Source organism: Equus przewalskii, chromosome 29, assembly GCF_037783145.1.
Source record: "Equus przewalskii isolate Varuska chromosome 29, EquPr2, whole genome shotgun sequence".
In the NCBI taxonomy this organism is placed as follows: domain Eukaryota; kingdom Metazoa; phylum Chordata; class Mammalia; order Perissodactyla; family Equidae; genus Equus; species Equus przewalskii.
In genome coordinates, this window is record NC_091859.1 from 6,311,950 (window position 1) to 6,332,673 (window position 20,724).

At 37.6% G+C, this 20,724-nt stretch overlaps 1 protein-coding gene across 20 annotated transcripts in view; it reads left to right on the top strand.

Annotated features, from left to right (window-relative positions):
* The window catches only part of NAV3 (neuron navigator 3), a 791,518-nt gene that overhangs the window by 601,613 nt on the left and 169,181 nt on the right, over positions 1-20,724 (top strand). For all 20 annotated transcript variants that reach the window (XM_070600533.1, XM_070600535.1, XM_070600545.1 and 17 more), the window contains 2 exons: positions 1,965-2,991; positions 17,122-17,237. In XM_070600533.1, the coding sequence (XP_070456634.1) occupies positions 1,965-2,991; positions 17,122-17,237 (1,143 nt within the window). The remainder of the gene's footprint in view (positions 1-1,964; positions 2,992-17,121; positions 17,238-20,724) is intronic.

Below are 20,724 nucleotides of genomic sequence, written 5' to 3' on the forward strand. Positions count from 1 at the left end.
TGAACTAATACATTTTAATCTAGAGGATATACATACAGTCTTACATTTATTTTCCCAGTTGAAATGTAGAATTGTAGAAAGGTAGTGTGGAATTAGAAGTCAACGTTAGTATACCAATTTGCTTAAGAAAGTTTAATATAAAATGCATTTGTCTACACGATTATTGTTAATGTAAATTTCACAAATATGTTATTTTAGACACATTTATTTAAAAAAGTGCAGCTCACACAAATATTCAACTAACAATGTAACTTCTTTTCCTCTAAATTCTTTATTTCCTTTTTTTTGTATGTCAATTTCTTCTTCTGAAAAATAGGAAGACTGGTATTCTGTACTAATTGGCTTGATTACATACTGTTTATCATGCATTTTGACAGCTTTAAGAAAACATTTAAAAGTAAAAGCTTTGTAGTTTTATAAATATGAATGTTTAATGAAATTTAATGGGCTCCAATTCCTAAATATTCTGAAAAGGAAATTCTTTATGAAATATTTCCATTGGGCATTTCATCAAAAATATCTTTGCATCTGTTTGTTACTATCAAGTTTGTTTTTGTTTTGTTTATTTTTGCTTGAGGAAGATTCACCCTCAGCTAACATCTTTGCCAATCTTCCTCTATTTTGTATATGGGATGCCACTACAGCATGGCTAGATGAGCACTATGTTGGTCCATGCCTGGGATCTGAACCTGCGAACCCAGGCCACTAAAGCAGAGCATGCGAACTTAACCACTATGCTACCAGGCCGGCCCCAATATCTAGTATTTTAACAGAACCAAATGATGCCTCTTTTACATAAACATCTAATTTAATCATTTATCATTCCATCTCTCTCACAAAAAGAAAAAAAAAAAACAAGAGGGTAAAAGAGGGAGGCATTTCTGGCAGAGGAAACTTAAGGTAAATGACCACCATCATAAAGTACCCAAATTTTAACATTTATACTGAGGTCTTTTAACTTCAAGCTCAGTTCTTTTTTATTCTATATAATATCAGAAAATCTCTTTTTGGTTTAGGTTTTCATGCTTAAAAATGAGAGACTTGTAATCAGGCATTAATCAGTGCTATAGCACTCCTGTAAAAATTCATGTCATCGTGAGATTTCTGCATTGGAAAATGCTTCTATGACAAAGGCCTTATTTTCCTATAGCTGCCCATAAGCAATTTTATTTTCTATTAGAATGTAAAGTTTGTTCAGATCTCCACAGGAGGCTATAGGTGTGTTGGTTAAAAATGCTCTGAATTCAGTTCAAATCCAGGCTAAGTGACCTTGAATAAGTTATGTAGTCCTGCTTTGCCTTAGTTTTTTTATTTGTAAAAAAGGGAAGATAATGTTAATACATACCTTGTAGAGTTGTTATAAATATATATGTTATATATGTATACATATAATATATTTATTTCTTAGTAAATCATCTGACCCATACAAGCATAAATTTCAATACTTTTTATACAAATAAAAATAAACAATACTAACAAAAAGCTTAATCATGATTCATGAGCATATTTAATCAGATAACAATAAGCTAGGCTTCCTGTAGGTTAAAGCAATTTCTCAATATTTATTATAGAACATATTCTTAGGGCTATGTGGAATATCAGTTTACTGCTATGAGCCACAGCAGTAATTGGAAAAAATACAAAGAATTGCTTAGGGAAAGGATAGTGTTTTATTCATCTTTAGTTATCTGTGGCTAGCCAAGTTCATTTGGGTAAGAGTAATTTTAGAAGGGAAAAAGAAGCAAGTTTTTTCCAAAAAATCAATGCCTCTCAGACACTGAATTTTTGATATATGGTACAAAAACAACCACATCACAGAGGTGATTGATGCCACACAGCATGTCTGTGTTCAGTTCACAGGAGAGAGACTTCCACGTGTCTGTAGTTGGAAGTACTCAGTGGTGTGATATAAATGATCAAAACTAATAAGCCTTTCCTTTACTTTTTTTCTTAACAATGTGCAGATTCCTCCAAAGGACCTCAGCCATCTTCAGGTGCGAATGGCAACATGCAGCCCCCGGGCACTGCTGCGCAGCCCCCTGCCTCCGCCATCCCTTCTCCAAGCGCCAGCAAGCCCTGGCGCAGCAAGTCCATGAATGTCAAGCACAGCGCCACCTCGACCATGCTGACGGTAAAGCAGTCGAGCCCTGTCACCTCTCCCACACCATCTGCAGACAGACTGAAGCCCCCTGTCTCGGAAGGGGTCAAAACAGCTCCCTCGGGACAGAAATCCATGCTTGAAAAATTCAAGCTGGTCAATGCTCGGACTGCTTTACGCCCCCCACAGTCTCCCAGTTCAGGACTCGGTGACGCTGGGAAGGATGACGATGCCTTTTCTGAATCTGGTGAAATGGAAGGTTTTAACAGTGGTCTGAATAGTGGTGGCTCAACAAACAGCAGCCCCAAAGTGTCACCTAAATTAGCCCCTCCAAAAGCTGGAAGCAAAAATCTCAGCAATAAAAAGTCTTTGCTACAGCCAAAGGAAAAAGAGGAAAAGAACAGGGACAAAACTAAAGTTTGCACTGAAAAACCGGTCAAGGACGAGAAGGATCAGTTGACAGAGATGGCTCCAAAAAAGACCTCTAAAATTGCAAGCTTGATCCCAAAGGGCAGTAAGACAACAGCAGCCAAGAAGGAAAGCTTAATCCCATCTTCCAGTGGGATTCCAAAACCGGGCTCAAAGGTGCCAACGGCAAAGCAAACCATTTCACCTGGTAATGCAGCAAGCAAAGAGTCAGAAAAATTCAGGACTACCAAGGGAAGCACTTCCCAGTCTTTGCCCAAGCCCATGACCGCTGAGAAAGCAAGCACATCCCACTGCCCTGCTCCTTTGGAGGGAAGGGATGCCAGCCAAGCTTCTCCCGCTGGTTCCTGTGCTGTGCCGGTGGCACAAGGCCTTGGGCAGGGTGCCGGAAATGGTGCTGTCCAGCTCCCTCAACAGCAGCAACACAGCCACCCGAACACTGCCACGGTGGCACCATTCATTTATAGGTAAGGCGACCTCTGTTCGTCCCCAGTAGTGAATATTTACAGGTCCTCCTCCTCAGCGTGTGATATGAAGGCTGCTGGAGTCCTGTTGTGTATCGTCATTTTGGAACAATGTTTCAATCTGATGATATAGGCCTAGAATTTAATTTTTCAAGAAAAACCCTCCAATAAGCTTTAGTCCTATTTGCCCTCCCCTCCCCTCCCCTCTCGTCAGGAACTTGAAGGCCTCCAGAGTTAACCTGCTTGTTACTGAAGGCAAAATAGAACTCAGATGCCGTGAATTCTCCTGTGTCTATTACTGTTACTACTAGTACTGCTGTTTTTATTATTAGTCTTTTAAAATAATTCTCAGGACTATAGAGTTCATAGATATTTTTATTTTTACCCTTAGGAGACAGTATACCATAATAGTTAAGGGGGAAGGCTCTGGAATCAGACGGATGTGGATTTAATGCCCAGCTCTGCCATTTACCAGCTCTAAGACTTTGGACAAGTTGCTTAACATCTCTTAGTCTCATTTTCTCCAGCTGTCAAATAGGAGTAACAGTGTCTACTTTGTAGAGTTGGGAAGAGTAACAGGGATAATGCATATAAAGTATTTACTGTATATTCTGGCACATTGCAAATGTTTGTTAAATGTTCTTTATAAGGCATCGCTTTCCCAACATAAAATTTATAGTAATTTTCCACAGCTAGGCATAAGTTTCTAGACAAAAATAATAATCTATATAATTATTATATTTATACTTTAATTTGTTTTTGCATTTTATTTGTTTTATTTTGTGTATTAGAATATACAATATATGCTATATTTTAAAATATCTACCTTACTCTACGGTTATAAAAATAGCACATTTTGCTTATTGTCCTGTGGTTTGTTTTAATCAATTAGAAATATGTCACTTACCGCTGTGTCTCCAGTTTCATTCACTGTCTTGTCAGTGAGCAGACGCCAAGGGAGGAACAGGCGTCCCTAGGCAGGTGGGCAGTTCAACAATAGGGAAGAAATGTTCTGAATAGGAAGTAGGACCTGCTATAATTAAGGAAGAGTCAAGATTAGAAAGTTAGAAAATCTATTAAATTTATGGGTTTTTGAAGTAAAGAACATAACTATAATGATTTGTTTTCCCTCAATGAAAAACGTAAGCGCTTTTTTTCCTGGGACTTCATATACCCAGCAAAACGAATTTATACTTATTGCATTTTAGCTCCCGGGACACCTCATTTAAGTTTACTATTCTGGCTTTAGTAGCAATAACTCATTTTAAACCTTTGTATTTGAATCAGATGGGAGTCTGCAACTCTTTCTAACTCCAGAGTCCCGATCTGACAACGGGGAATTTAAGATGTCAAATCATAATCCACCTTTCAAAAATATATGAAAAAATCACAAAGTTTTAAACGTCATACTCAGCATACTTGTGGCTCTTAAATATATTCTGTAAAAACATCAGTCATTTCGAATCAACACAAATGAATTTCATAGAAAAGTGCAAATCTAAGCGGAAAGAATGTATCTGCCAGTCTAGTTGCTCCTTTCTAGAAGTCGCAACAGGCATTTTTGTTTGTTTGTTTGCAATAAAGTATCCAGTGGATATAAATTCAGTGGTGTACATTTGAAAACATAACTTTGACTCTTGAAAAGAGGAAGCAGCAGAGCTTAGAGGTTAAAGTGTGGATCAGCTGTGTGACCTTGCCAAACTCTCCAACCTCTTGAGTTTCTGATTGCCCTCTTTAAAATGAAGATTATACAAATGAGGTGGTGTGGCCAATTTAGCTAAAATACTGGCTGTAAAGTCTGCTGGCTCTGCCCTTGTTCAGAAACAGCATCTGGTTTTGTTGACATGATGGCCCCGAGAGCCAGGTTGCCTGGGTTGGAATCTCAAAGATGCCATTTATTATTTATGTGACTTTAGGTAAAGTATTTAAAGACTCTGAGCTTCAATTTCCTAATCTATAAAATGGGGATGATAATAATAGAAGCTTCCTCATAAGGTTGTTTTGAAGATTAAATGAGTTAATATTTATACGGAACTTAGAACAGTACCTACCGTATAGTAAACGGGCTTTCCCAAACTTCAATTTCTAATCCTGTGAATGGTGGTTGGTAAGAATGTCTACCTTATTTGGTTGTTTTAAAGATTAAATAAGGCTGTCCCATGTAAAGACTTTAGCACAGAGCTAGATTTGTAATAAATGACTTACAAATGTCAGTAATTATTTGTATTATTGTAATTATATAAAGTAGTTGAAAATAAATAAAATCATCTAATAAAAAGGTTTCACATTATAGTCTATACATGAGCCAAGAGTGGCCTGAAATCTTTTATCAAGTCAGAATAATGGTATAAATGATCATGTCAATCCTCTCAAGGTAGAGTAGTCAATATTCAAGCTTTTTAACTCTCAGTGAGAGATATTTATATCATAGCATCATGTTGTCTGCATTATGTGACCCCTGGTGTCTTTTCAACTCTGACTGTTCCAACTCTATTTAAGAATCTTCCTGCAAAATCCCTGACAGACTTTTCTGGAGTTGCTAATCATTTGAAAGATAATAGTAATAAGTTACTATTTTATAATGGTATTATCAGTGAAAGTCTCTGTGTTGCAAGATTTAGGTTCATTTTCTCACTTAAACTTTATCATAAACCCATGAGAAAGAAATGTTGTCTCCACTTTACAGAGAGGAAGAAGCAGAGATTTCAAGTCAGAATAGTGATCATCTCTTAAAGTCACAGGGCCCCTAGGAGTTTGCCTTTGCACCCAAATATGAGTCTGGAGCATGCCCTCCTTTGCTCATCAGTTCTTTCTGCATGTATAGAAATGAGGTATTGTTACCAGGGACATTCTGGCTAGGAAAATGTCAATTGTAGATCCACACAATTCTCAATCAGAACTCATTTATAATGGAAAGTGCTTAATTGCTTTTAAATGCTATAAATTTAAAATATATATGTGTGTGTATGTAGAAATGTACATGTGTTTGATATTTAAAGATAATTAAATGACTTCTATAAAACTGGAAGATTGACCGCTGATGGTGATGGTTTTCTCCATTTATCAGCCCACTTCGAAGTCATGCTAGGTTATTAATTATACCCTCTGCGACTCTAATAGATGTTTCATAATACTGGTTCTTGCAAGTTGAATATTCAGAGTCCTATAAATATAATGTTTGGTTCTGGAAGTTAATGGATTTCATATTGGTCCTACTTCTTATATAATGCAAGTACATTCTATATTAAGTTTTGTAACTCATTTATCACTAAAATGTGATAAAAAGTGTTTTGAATTTAATATATCCTTATCCATTTAATGAGTATATATAATTAAAATCAAAGATGTGACTTTTAAAAGAGAAGATTTTAATTCAATGTAAGAATATCCCAGTAATTAGACGTATCTGAATGGAACAGGCTGCCTTTGTAAGTGTTAGTGTGACTACCAATTGCCATAGTTTAGGTAAGGGGAAATCACCAGATACTTTTTCATTTATGTATTCATCACTCATTTTGCAAATACTATGTAATGAGCGTTACAAAGATTAAAAAGCTCTCTGCCCTTTGAGAACTCAGTCTTTTGAGATAATGGTAAGAATATAATAAAAAATAAAAAATGATTGATATTGTGGAAGTATTTGCAGCAAATAACATAGAAGAAAGAGTTTTCTTAAGTCTTACATGAGGGTAGAGTCAATGAATGCATCATAAGATAAGAGATGAGACTTAAAGGATGAGTCAGAATTTGTCAGGTGGGAGGGAGAATGTTGCAACTTCATCCAGATTTGACATTCTACAATTCTACAATCCAAGCATGATGAAAAATTAATAGGCAAATTATGACATGCTATGCAAATGCTGGTAACTAGAACTGTCACAGAGACTGGAGGTTAGGATGCCTGATTACTTGAATGGGAGACTAAGGGAGAAAATTTGGCAAGAATACACATTTTGTTCTTTTTCAGTCACTCCTTCCCCACATCTTATTTTCAGCCAGTCCTATTGGCTCTTCCTGCAAAACATACCGTCAGTCAGGCATTTCTTTCCATTTCCACCCCACCCCTCCTGGTCCAAACCACATCATCACCAATTCTCACCTAGTATCCAATGAGTCTTCTAACATCCACTTTTGACCCTTTCTAATAACACCCTTCACACAGTAGAGACTCTAACCTTTGAAAAGTATGAATTGTGTATGTCATTCCAATTCATGAGAACATCTGTTGGATTTCTATTACACTTAAAAAATAAACTCACACACCTTGCCAAGACCTACAAAGTCCCTATGCAATCTGGCCATCTAACTCTCAAGCCACACTTATACCATTCTCCCCCTAGTGTACTGAACACCTGCCATCATTCTGTTTCTCCGCAAACTAGGCTGTACTGCCTTGGGACCTTTGTCGTAAATGTTCCGTCTGCCTGTACTGACTCTCTTCCAGATCACAGCAGGCTCCTTCTTCTTATCAGATCTCTTCTTACATGCTACTTCTTCACAGACGCTATCTCCAACCATCTGGTCCAAAGGATCATCCCTCATGCCTCTGGCCAGAATTATACCCCATCACACTCTTGTACTTTATTCATAGAATTTATCACTATCTGCTATTTTTTGGTTTACTTATTAACAAGTGTGATTTCAGCCTCCTCTGACTGTAACATAAGCTCATTGAGAGCAAGAGTCTTGTCTTTTTTATTTAGTAGCATAATTTCCCAGGAAAGAGCCTACCCAAGTTGGCACCAAATAAAAATTGTTGAATGAAACACTATCATCATGAGTTAGGATTACCTGCTATAGAAGAATAGAAAAACTGCCCAAAATATACAGTGCAATAGGGAAAATTCTGAAGTCTCCTACTTCCTAGAAATGGAAGAGTGTAACTGAAATATAAACAGCTTTAAAATATTTAAAGAATGAAATCGTATCTTCTCTTCAGTAAATTCATTCACTTATTTCTTCTTCTTCTTTCAACAGCTACCTTGTAAGTACCTATTATGCATAAGGCATCAAGGATAGAGTGAAACACCACATGGCCCATATGTCATTTTCCTTCCGTTGTCCACAAGATAGTAGGCAGAAGACTGACTAGAAGATAAATACAAAATGAAGCAGGAAGGGTAAAGCTCCCCAGCAGTGAACCAGATTTGCTGCATTTAGAGTCCAAAAATGGGAAAATTACTGCTAGCTGTTGGAATCAGAGAAAGTGGCACTTGAGCTGAGTTCTGAAAGATATGTGAGATTTGGGGCTGAGGTGAGGGGGACAGGAAAGGAAATGTAACACTGAAGGGACCATGTAACCAAGGTGAACACAAGAGATGTCAGGTGGTCAGCAAGTACATCAGTTGTCCTAGAAAGTGGAGACTGATTGGATCCTGATTGTAGAAGAAATTCTTGAGTGTCAGTAACTTGGACTCTGTGTATATATGCACGTGCGTGCATGTGTGTGTGTGTGTGTGTGTGTGTGTGTGTGTGTGTGTGAGAGAGAGAGAGGCATGATCTGGAAATTACTATGTCTTCAGTGTGTAAAATGGATTGTCACTGGGAGATATCAGGGCAGAATAAACGATGTTCAATAGCTAGATGAAGGAGAAATTTACTGAATTTCAGAGGTAGCTTTATTAAGACTTTAAGTAGTGGTCCTAATTATAGGAAGAAAAGAAAGGGAAAGGAGAAAAGCATAATTTAAAAAAAAAGCCTACTTTTCGCTGATCCTCTTCTTTCTTGGCGTCGACCTTTATGCGGTATTCTTCAAACTTGTTTTCCTTGCCTAGAGTTCAAAAAGTGTTACCTTAGCTCCTTTGGACTTTCAAAACATGCCTCCCCTCCTCCCACGTGTCATTTTTCTTCTATTGCATTTACATTTATTAACTTAGAGCTACATTTCTCATACTTGCAAAGATATGTGAAGTAAAACAGTGGAGTAATTAGTTAAGGAGAAAAGAAAGATTTGTACAATGTCCCTAAACCTGAGCTTTTCTAGCAGCCCCCAATAAATTTCAGAATAGCTATTAACCAGATTCATAACTTGCTATTTTGAGGTCTACATTCTTTTCTTTAGAGCAACATTGTGGGTTCTCAGGAGAGATGTTTGCTATAACGAGTTTCTGTGAGATTTCAAATTTGCCCAGAAAGTGACATGGAAAATTGACACTTGAATAGTATACTGTATTCTGAAAGGAAAAGAATGTAAAACATTAGTTTTGAAAATGCTGACTCTAATGGTTTTAGGTTTGGCTTATTTGTTGAACCAGTAGATTGAGTAGAAGGAGCTGTGAGTTTACGGTATTGCAATGCAGAGCATATCATCATGGTACAGATAGAGCTTTTGTAAGCCCTGCAGCTACTGTTACAGATGGTGCTGCAATTGTGGTTTTATGTGAGCTGGGCATAATTGGTCATCAGCACAAAATAAAGCTTATTGACTGCTTGCCTTGTGAGCTTGTCTTTTGCTACATTCGATATATATCTGTGCATCGGGTAGCAATTTAAACTCCCTCACACAGCAGTATTTTTAAGACGGAGTGCAGAGAGACTGCTAGAAGAGGGCCTGTTGTGTAGGCTGCTGCCCCAAGTTGGCATCCCCTCAGCAGAGAAGCTTTATAAGCTACCCTTTCTGTATTTGGCTTACGAGATTCAACTACCAGATTGCCTAACCAAACCACTGTTTCTTCTTTCTATATTTTATTTTCTCTTGGAAAAAATTTTGGACTTATGGAAAATTTACAAGCATACCACAAGGAACTCCCAGATACACTTCACTCAGAGCACCCAGAGACTTTATTCAAGTTTCACTAATTGTCCCAAAGATGTCACTTTTAGGATGTATGTTGTCCTGTCTTCCTAATATCCCTCAATCTGAAACAGTTACTTAGTCTTTCCTTGACTTTCATGACATTGATATGTTGAAGGCAGGCATTTTGTAGAATGTTTCTTAATTTGGATTTGTCTGCTATTTCCTCATGATTAGACTATAATACAGGTATTTTTGTCTAGAATGTCACAGAAATGATGCAGAGTTCTTTCCATTGCATCCTATCAGATATCAACTGTGTTGATATTTCCCATTTTGGTGGTGTTAAATTTGTTCCTTTGATTAAGATGTCTGCCACGGTTTTCCACTCTGGAGTTACTTTGCCCCATTTGCGTTTAGTTAAGCATTTCTGTGGAAAGATATTTTGAGACTTTGTAAAAATCACATTTCTTGATCTACTTTCACCCATAAGTTTTAGCATACATTGAGGTTTCTTGCCTGAGTTAACAATTTTTTATGATGGGTGTCAAATGATTTTGAATTCCATCATTCTTTATACATTTATGCCTTGGCATTCTACTTTAAGGAAAAGATGTCTCTTCTCTTTCTCCTCCTACTCTTCCTCCCCGACCCCTTTCCTCCTCCCCTTTCCCTAACCCTCCTTCCCCTCCTCTTCTCTCTCTCTCTTTAAATTGTGTGGACTAATGGATTCCTATTGTATTCAATATAATCCTATTGGATTATAATATGACTATTTATTTTGCTGCTTAAGTTTTCCCAGATTTGGCTACTGGGATGCTGTTCAAGCTGACTTCTGCCCCATTCTTCTTTGAGAACTGCATTTCTCTTTGGCTCACGGTGTTCCTGGCTCATCTTGTACTCTCCCTGACTTGACTTCAGCTTTTATTTAGGAAGCCCTGATCTCTTTTTATAGAGAATGATATTTAGAAGCTAAGATCTCGCTTCCCCTAAGTTTCCGAAGTGGTAAAGTATATGTAGGTACACACACATACCCACGTGTGTTTATATCATTTATCTCAATACCTATGAGATAGCTATGATTGATAGACATGATATATATAAAACTATACCTGAATTCACAACAGTACCTTCAATTCCAAATCAACGCATGGTGTTTATTCTTGCTTTATGTTTTCCTTCTGTCATCTGAGAAATTGGGCTCCAATTATCCTCAATATGTTTTCCTATTTGCTCAGGCCCTTGAATATAACAAACCTCCCTCCACATTGGCCTCCTCTTCACTCTGACAGGTTCCTGGCCTGGGCCCTGGCTGTCACCTGTCTGCCTTCCCATCAGGGAGGAAAGAAGAGAGAAAGCCCATTGCTGGTTTTGGAAAGATAGTCATGTTTCTTTCCCTTTTGTTTGGTTTATAAAGCAGGAACTTTGACACCTTTATTTAATGTTGCTGACTCAAGTTCTGCTTGTGTCCACATTTGTGACTATATCCATGTCAAGATGACTCCAGAGAGGGATATATTTTTTGAATATAAATCAATATGCAAACACCCATACTTATGAAATTGGCAATTTGAAGATTGATAGTATCTAGCACTGATTGCTGAGTTCCTTTAAATGGCACATATAGGGGCCGGTCCGGTGGCACAGTGCTTAAGTTTGCACATTCCGTTTCAGCAGCCCAGGGTTTGCCGGTTCGGATCCTGGGTGCGGACATGGCACAGCTTGGCAAGCCATGCTGTGGTAGGCGTCCCACATATGAAGTAGAGGAAGATGGGCATGGATGTTAGCTCAGGGTCAGTCTTCCTCAGCAAAAAGAGGAAGATTGGTAGCAGTTACTCAGGGCTAATCTCCCTCAAAACAAACAAACAAACAAAAACAATAAATGGCACTTATACTCAAGAATATACTCAAGAATAATTCTTTTTCTCAAGAATCAAGAGTAAAAATTTAAAGTAGTAAAGAGACCAGTGGATATTGTCACATTCAAATATTTTATTGACTTAGTGACTGAGCTATCTGTAAGCTAAGGGGACCTCAAATGCAATAAAATACTGTGTCCAGAGGCAATTAGATAGAGTTAAACTGTAGGGTAGTGGTTAACAGAACAGTATCTACAGGCAGCCAGCTTCAAGTATGGGTTAAGTGTCTACCAACTTGTTATATAGGGCAAGTTATTAAATCTCTAGAAGCCTTAATTTATCTACAGCACCTGTATTACAGGTGTCTAGTCTGTTTAGGCTGGTATAACAAAAATACCATAGACTGGGTGGCTAAAACAACAAACATCTGTTTCTCACAGTTCTAGAGGCTGGGAAGTTCACGATCAAGGTATCTAATGAGAGCCTTCTTCCTGGTTCATAGATGGCTATCTTCTCACTCTGTCCTCATGTGGTGGAAGGGGCAAGGGAGCTCTCTGAGGTCTCTTTTACAAGGGCACTAATCCCATTCAAGAGGGCTCCACCCTTGTAACCTAAGCACCTCCCAAAGGCTCTACATCCTAAATACCGTTACATTGGGGATTAGGTTTCAACATATGAATTTTGGGGGGAAACAAACATTCAGTCCATAGCAACAGAATTCTTGTAAAGTTTGAGTGATATGCCACAGATGAAACACTAGGCACAGAAATTGGCACATATTAATTACATGCACAGAAACAGGAAGTAGCTTTTATGTTCATCATTGGTGAAGTCTAGACTTTTGACCACTACAGCTCTTAGTAACAGACACTAGCACTGAGGGCCTGGCTTGTTAGAACTCTAATTAAGTTAAATGGCATTTTTGCAATGCTATATCTTAGAATATCAATAGGTACTTGTAACGTGTTGACTATGTTGTAAATGCACACTAAGATAGTCTGCACAGGACTGTATCTGCTAAATATTTTAAAGGAATGTCATGATACTCATTTTTTTCTTTTTCTAGTCAATATGAGGGAAATGCAATATCAGTTTCTGTGGGAACAGTGAATGATGTCACTGCAGTGTTCACTTTACCTGTCAAAATGTGCCTTTTGATTGGAGAACACTATTGATTCTGAGGTTTTCATAAATTGTTTTATGAATCAAGCCCTAAACCTTTTATTTTACTGGAATGAAGCATGCCCAAAAACAGAGAACATGTTGGGAGTCTTCAGAGATTTAACTGAACTTCTTTGATCATTTGTATAAAAGTTAAATCTTTACCAGTTAGCATTGATTGTCCCTCTAGAGACCAGAGTTGAAATCTGATTCCACTTTAACAAATAATGAAGTGGAAATCCTAGAGAAATGGATGGCTTGTAACATATGTAAAGCAGAGATTTGGACCATTTGCATGTACATACAAACCAAAGATGACTTCTAAGTCTTTTTCGTAATTATTTGAAGTTTAGCGTCTCCACGTTCCTTTCCTTGATCAATCTGTTTCCCTATCACTGCTAATGTAGGTAACTCATACAGAGAATACCAATGAAAATACACCAAAGAACTTGGAAATAAGGTAAATAAGGTTGGCTCTTGTGACATTAAAGGGAGAGTCAGCCAGAAATATGCAATGCCACATTAAAAAATAAATCAAAACAAAGGCTTCTAAGACAAGACTGAGCTGTCAGAATATGAATAGTTTTTATAAAAGAGCATCTCAGACAGGAGAAGTGGGTACCTAGCCAATGGAATTGAGTACTAGTTCTCATATATTGAGGAAGATAGCCATAGTCAGCTCCTGAGGAATACTTTTTAAGATCTGTTTGTTTGGAGCAAAGCAAAAACTATACTCCTAAAATACATTCTGAATATTCTTTTGCTCCATACAGGTTTTCATAGAGGGAGATACTGTAAATCTTTATAACTGACATGACCACAAGCATTCTGGCCCCTGTGACAGCTCCTGGTCTTTTTCTAGTAAGAACCAGTTGGCATTGGGCTTCAGACAGCCATGTCAGGAACTGCTTAGTGTGACTCAGCTTCTGAGAGATCAGTCTGCGAATACTGAGCCTGCAGGACTATAGGCCAGGCCTGGCTCACAGCCAGTTCACCAAGGCATGGTGTTTCTCTGAGGCTTCCTGGCAGACAGCCAGAAAGCTTTCCCTAGGGTCTCCAATCTCAGTACATTCTCTCCATTTAAACTTCTTCAGCAGGTAATAAAATCCTTAGAAAACTTCAGAGGATTTTTTTCCCTTCATTCAGAGACAGCAGACTAAGGAACCGGTCAGGGCGATACAGTGGCCTATAAGAAATCAACCCAAGTGGAAGAAAAGAATGAAATGGACTCTAGAAATGAGTGGGAAGGAGTTATACATGGGGGTGTAGGAGAACTTGGGGGCCAGAGAAGAAGAGAAATAGACTGTGCAGAGAGCCAGATATCTTCGCCACGTTTTAATGTTAACCAGAATCCCACATGCCTCAAGAGAATGCCTTTCCAGACCTTTAGTAATAATAACATTTGAGTTCACAATTATTTTGCAAGACACATATTTTTCTTTGCTTTACACATGAGCAAAGTGAGGTTCAGAGAGGCTAGATAACTTAGCAAGGTCACGAGAGTCAATAACTATTCAGTGTGAGAGCCAAGTTTTACATCCAAACCCAATCATGCACCTTATACGATGCTTGCTTCCATGTGCTTGACCCACTAATGATACTATTTTATGATCACTACCACCAAGATTTATTCATTCACTTATCAAATATTTGCTGGGTACAGCCTGTATGCTAGACATGGGGCTAGGTATTGGGGTACAAGGCTGAGCTTAAACATATAGAATAGAGTCTAGTTTGGGAGATAAACTTTAATCAAATAATTACACAAATTTTACATTGCTAGAGTATGAAGTGCTGTCAAGATAGGTACAGGGAACAGTAAGTGCTTATAATTTGGGACTTCACCTGAAAGTTAGGGATATTTCTTTAAGGAAGAGTCTTTTGAGCTGAGACTTGAAGGGAGAGACGTAACTGGATGAAATGGGGAGGAAATTAATCAAGTACAAAGGCCCTGTTAAGGCAATGAGCTATGGGATGTGGGTAGAAGACTCCTGTGGCCACATGGGAGAGATGGAGAAGGGGAATGCTATGCAAGATGATACTGGAGGGGCAGACAGAGACCAGACATGCAAAGTCTCACAGGCCCCCTACGGGTTTCACCCAAGGGCTCCATAAACAAGGAACAAGTTTGTGGAGAAAAGATTATGAGTTTAGTTCTGTATATCTTTGTGACAATCATCAGGAAATGTCAACTAGGCAGTTATGATACACATCTGAAATTCAGAAGAAAATGCTGGGTTAGAATTTGAATTTGAAATTCGTGTATGGATAGGTCCTCATTAACACATTGAGTATGTTCGAGATCATCTAGAGAGACTGCAATGAAAACTGGAAGAAGCTTAGGATATTGCTTTGAGGAACTCCAAAATTTTTGCCCTCTGTATCCCCTTATTTTTACTACCCAGAACCACAACATTTAATGATTGAGTGAAGGAGGAAAAAGAAAGAGGAAAAAAGTAGCATCGAGAGAGAATTGGGAACACACTGGAGAATTTTTGTCAGAGAAGCCAAAGTAGGAGAGTTTCCTGAAGTAAGGAGCGGTCTGCTGTTGTGAATGCTGCCAAGATATCAAGGAAGGTGAAGACTAAAAATGTCTGTTGATTTTAACAACGTTGAGGTCTTTACTGACTTCAGTGGTGCATCCTGTCACTTGACTAGTATGTCCTCTTTTTAAATTTTGTCATGGTTCTAATATTCAGTTTTGAGTCAGTAAAATAGGAACAGTTTACCAGAAATCATTGGAGGCCAAGGCACAGCTTTGTATGAATTCTTATGTAGCTCTATCTTTATGTTATATATCAATCCCTATATATACACCTACATCCATACGTACAGCATATAGTTTTCCTTGATTTTGTAGAATCCTAATGAGCTTTTCAGAGTCTCTAGATCTGTCAGATAAATGTAAAATATTTCTGGTATCAATTATTAACTTTATTTTCTCTGAAACAAAACCAGGATTTAGAGCCACAGAGTCGATTCCTAGTGACCCTGTGTACAGCACAGTGAAACCCTGCCCAGTCTTTTTGTGCCATACTCTCACCTTCTGGCACTGTATCAGACAATGCTCCATTGCCATTCATAGGATTTTTGTGTCCAATTTTTTCACAAGTGGGTGGCCAGCTTCTTCTTCCTAGTCTGTCTTAGTCTGGAAGGTGCATAGAAACCTTCCACCATGGGTGACCCTGCTGGTATGTGAAATACTGGTGACGTAGCTTTCAGCATCACAGCAACATGCAGCCACCACTGTATGACAACTGACAGGTGGTGGGGTTCCCTGACTGGGATGTGAACCTGGGCTGTGTCAGTGAGAGCACTGAATCTTAACCACTAGGATTTAGAATAAAAGTAAAATAATAATTAAAAATTGATTCAGAAAAAAAACACTGAATTCTTCCTTCACATATAAATATTCTTTATAGATCTTTTTACAATAAGAAATATTTAGTGATCACTTGCCATAATTCAGACCCAGTACTAGAAATGAGACTTGAAGGCAAATGGGATTTCTACAAAGAACACAGTCCTGTGTACACTGCTAGATGTTGTCTTGCCTCTTTCCATGTCATAATAGGTTATGCTGTGGAATTTTTTAATATGTGGCAGTTTGGATCAAATATATGTAGACTTTGAAGCTGCATCATGAAAGGCGGTGCCTTTTAAAATGTTTGCCTGTGCATAAAAAGAAGAAGCAATGCATCAAGTAAGATTGGAATATCAAAACATATACAGTCCCTCTGTAGAGTGCTTTTCACTTGATTTGACCTACTGTTTACATATTAACACAAACACAAATACATACCCATGCACATACACACACGTCTAAAATGTGATGTTAAAGGGAGGTTTAAGAATGAGAATTTATTTTTGATTGACTTTAACTTTTCTGAAATCAGGACATCATGATGACATTTATTGCCCCGAACAAATTCAATGTTTATTTTTACTTATACTTTGTATTTTAGGATCTATTTTATATAATTTTCATGGAAAAATAATTTTAGGGGTGGTTTCAAGTGCTTTTATTAGTTATTCTCACAAGAACACAATTTAGCCAGACTTTTTAAAAACAGCAATAAAAGTTGGATCTTTTCAAGTCTTTTGCCCCCCGAAATGCAACCAACTATTGGTAATTCAACTTTCAAATTTAGAAAAGTCTAAGAAATCTGACTTAATATCTCACTCCTACTTGGGTTGTATATGAAAGAAAGGAAATTCTGCTGTAGGTAGACATCTTTGGAATGTCCCAGTCATAAAGAAATCCTTACTTATCTTGACAGAAAGGTTTTAATATGTTGATTTCTTCTTGTGCTAGAGAACTTTGATGAGTCACTGGTGACAGCAATTGCTATTTGTTTCTATCTTCTTGGTTAATTTCAGAGCACATTCAGAAAATGAAGGTACCTCTTTACCATCTGCCGACTCCTGTACCAGTCCTACTAAGATGGATTTATCATATAGTAAGACTGCTAAGCAGTGCCTAGAGGAGATATCTGGTAAGTGACCTGATTGACGGGTGGGTCAAACCTCAGAATTTTTGTAATCTCTATGTAAGTCTTTTTATTAAATCATGTTTGTGCTATACTATTTTTCCTTAAGCATAAATGGACTGTGTACATTTCCTGCTTCAGAGATTCTTAGATATTTGGCTATTCCACTTGGGATGATCTCTTTGTTGCTCTGTAAAGAATTCTGTAAAGCATGGTAGTGCTTTCAGAGGCTGCGATTTTAAGTTTTCATTGCCCTCAGTCAAGTTGAATACAATCAGAGAAAACTTGGACAATCTTCTGTTGTTAATAAGGCAGACAATGAATATATTTGGAGATTTAAAAAATATTAAGGATCAGATGTCAATGTAAATTTTCCATGGCTGATCAAACTCTGTTTTGTCTCCAATCCTGTACTATTTAGAACATTTCTACATGGTGGCTCCAAATGTGTATTCTGGAAAAAAAATCTAATTGGGGAAATATTTCATTATATATAAATAATGTAAGAAAAAAAAGACATATACATGCCCCAGTTTGTCGTATTTTTAAGTGTATAAAACAGGATTCTCAGCTTTAGTCTAGTGTTTTTCCTAGGATCAAGATAAGCCTAGACATATATGGAAGGCCTTTGGGGTAATTTTATTATCTATAGGTCTGTATTTGTGAGGAACTAAGTAGGCTCTTAGCAAAATATACTGCTCCTAAGGGGAAAGAGAGTTTAAAAACATTTTATCTGTTTCTAAGTAGAAGAATGCGTGGGAGTAGAGGTATGTCTGTTATTCCAATAAATCTCTGGCTTAGCCCTTGTATATTCCCAAGAAAAAAACTGAAAGAACTATGTAATTTAAAAAATTACTATAGTACTCCAAGGACTCAAAATATTGCTCTGAAGCTCATGAAAGTAACCGTATCGAGTTTGGGCATTAAGAAGCTTCTCCACTTCTTGAAACACTTTGGCAAGCATTAGCCATTACTGCAGTGTCCATCAGAGAATATTGACAACGACAGCACAACATCCCAAGGGTTCATTTCAGAATTACCATCAGTGGTATCATTAGGTACTATCATCAAGAGGTTTCCTGTGGAGATTACAATGGACCAGTGCAGGGTCGGGGTAGAAATGGTGATGCCAAGACATAAGTATGACTATGATATTTGTAGATTTTTAAAATAATGGGACTAATGATGGCTTTCCCATAGCTCCAGATAGTCTCATGGTCAGAATGAAGATGTATATCTTATTGAGAATAGATATTTTTTAAACCTAGTGTGGCGTGAAATGCATACTCTTCACATATTTCTTTATTCATAAGTGTCTTCAATTAGTATCAATATGCCTATGAAATACTAGAGTTCAAACCTGTAGGAGAAAATGCATTTAGTACAGTTTGAATTCTAATTTTTATGTGAATTTCACCAAAGAACCTTGTTTTTCTGAAATTAATATATCAGTGAATATCTCTGATTGAATAAATAATCCATATTTGATTTTTTCTCCAGTTTCATATTCTATCTACCATTTGATCATTTTTTCATAGTTCCAGTTAATATTTTCATTTAACGTTCTGATGTTTTTAGCAGAATACTTGAAAGTGAAATATAAACTAGACTTTAACATAATATATTAATTAAATGGATTTACTAGAAGGTATAATATTTTGTGACAATAATTATTTATATAGAATCATAGATTTGAGTCTATGAATTAGTTAGGAATTTAATAAAAGAAAGAAAATAGCAAATAAATGCTGAAATAAGGCTTCTCTGATTGTGTTAGTCCCACTATGATTTGTTTAAAATTAACCTACAGTGGGGTAGTGAACATTTCTCCCAATGAAAACTTGAGATTTTGTGAAGAAAGATGATATGCATTTATGATTAATAAGCTTTAAATTGAGTACCGTAATCAGAGAAATCTGGATGAGAGTATACCTGCAGACCAGTGATGAGAGGATGAGTACCGTAATCAGAGAAATCTGGATGAGAGTAGACCTGCAGACCAGTGATGAGAGGAAGACTAGCTTACCCTGGCCTTTCTTCCAATGATCCTGTCTTCTAATCTCTCCTGAGCTACTTATTCTCGTGGTCATACCCTAGATCGGGGCATCATCAGAATCTGCAAGCTCTCTATAATCTTACTTTCATGCACCCAATTCTCGCTGATTACGACCTCTTACATTTTCAATGCTCTTCCTTTTGTTTCCTGACTCCACCAATGGTTCTACCAGGATTTCCAATTCATTATCCCCACCACCTTTTACTGACACTCAGCAAACTCTGCATACTCTTTCTTCCCTCCTTAATCAGCTGAATTCCTGTGGTAACTGAATGTAATTTTACTTTTGTATATACCCTTTACTCCTTCTCTCTCACTTCATTGTTCTTTAATAAAATCACAGACCTGTCTACATTCAACTCTCCACCTGTTCCATACCAACAATGAATGAACCTGGAGAAAAATGCATCACGTGTTGATGTGATTCACCTTACATTCCTGACCACCAACCTCAAGTGAATATTTAATGCAGCCGAGCAATCATTCTATATTTCTCTGGTTCATTCACTGTTTTTTGTCTTTTTAAGAACTCTCTCAGGGGGTGTAATCCTGTCCTGCTCCCCAAGTCAAGTAACCTTAATGATATAGAACTTTTATGGAGTTAGGTTTTGTCAGAATAAGATCCATGTGTTGTAAATTTTTGAAGCCTATACAATTTGGAGAAGGCTGAAAATAATACAAAAACAAAAATATAAAATTACACACAGTGTTTAGGAAGGGGCTCAATCGAGTAAGGAGCTCTATATCTTAGGTACCACTGGCTTCATGGTCAGCATACCTTGGTGTCCTGGTGTAGTTCTGCCTGACCATCCATCGCCCCATCTGCTGATAACAGCATTTGATTTTCTTTGGGGGAACTATAGCCCCATCAGTCTCTGTTCATGTGATTCAAGTGAAATTTACCCAAGCAGATTCAATGAGAACAACTCATTCCCTTGACCGCACTGACTCTTTCAGGAAAGGACATGTGACCCCATTCAGTTCAATAAGAACTAATGAGAATCAGTCTTAGAACTGTTCTTAAGACGGTTAGGAAGGAGCCTGTTTTTCACTAGACCTGAAACTAATCAAAAGGAAACTTGGAATGCTGGCTGTCCCTTTCACCCTCAAGAGAAACAAACATGGAGAAAACAGAACCTAAAGCAGGAGAGAATGAGCTCAAGGTCATTGTAGGAAATGTCTGAGCCCCCTGAACAAGCCATGTCTGAAACTCTTCCTCCCTCCTTCCCTGCACTTTTCTGTTATGTTACCCGGGGAAAATCCCTTTTTGTGCTTAAGCAAATATGAAAAGCATGCCTAGTGCATAACCCAAGAGATGCATGACACGTAAAGTTCTGTGATACTGTTAACGAGCAAACTTGAATGGTTCACACTGCAAAGCAGATTTGTTAGAGGGATTCTCTGAGTTAGCTAGGATGCTTAGCTGTTTATGTTTTC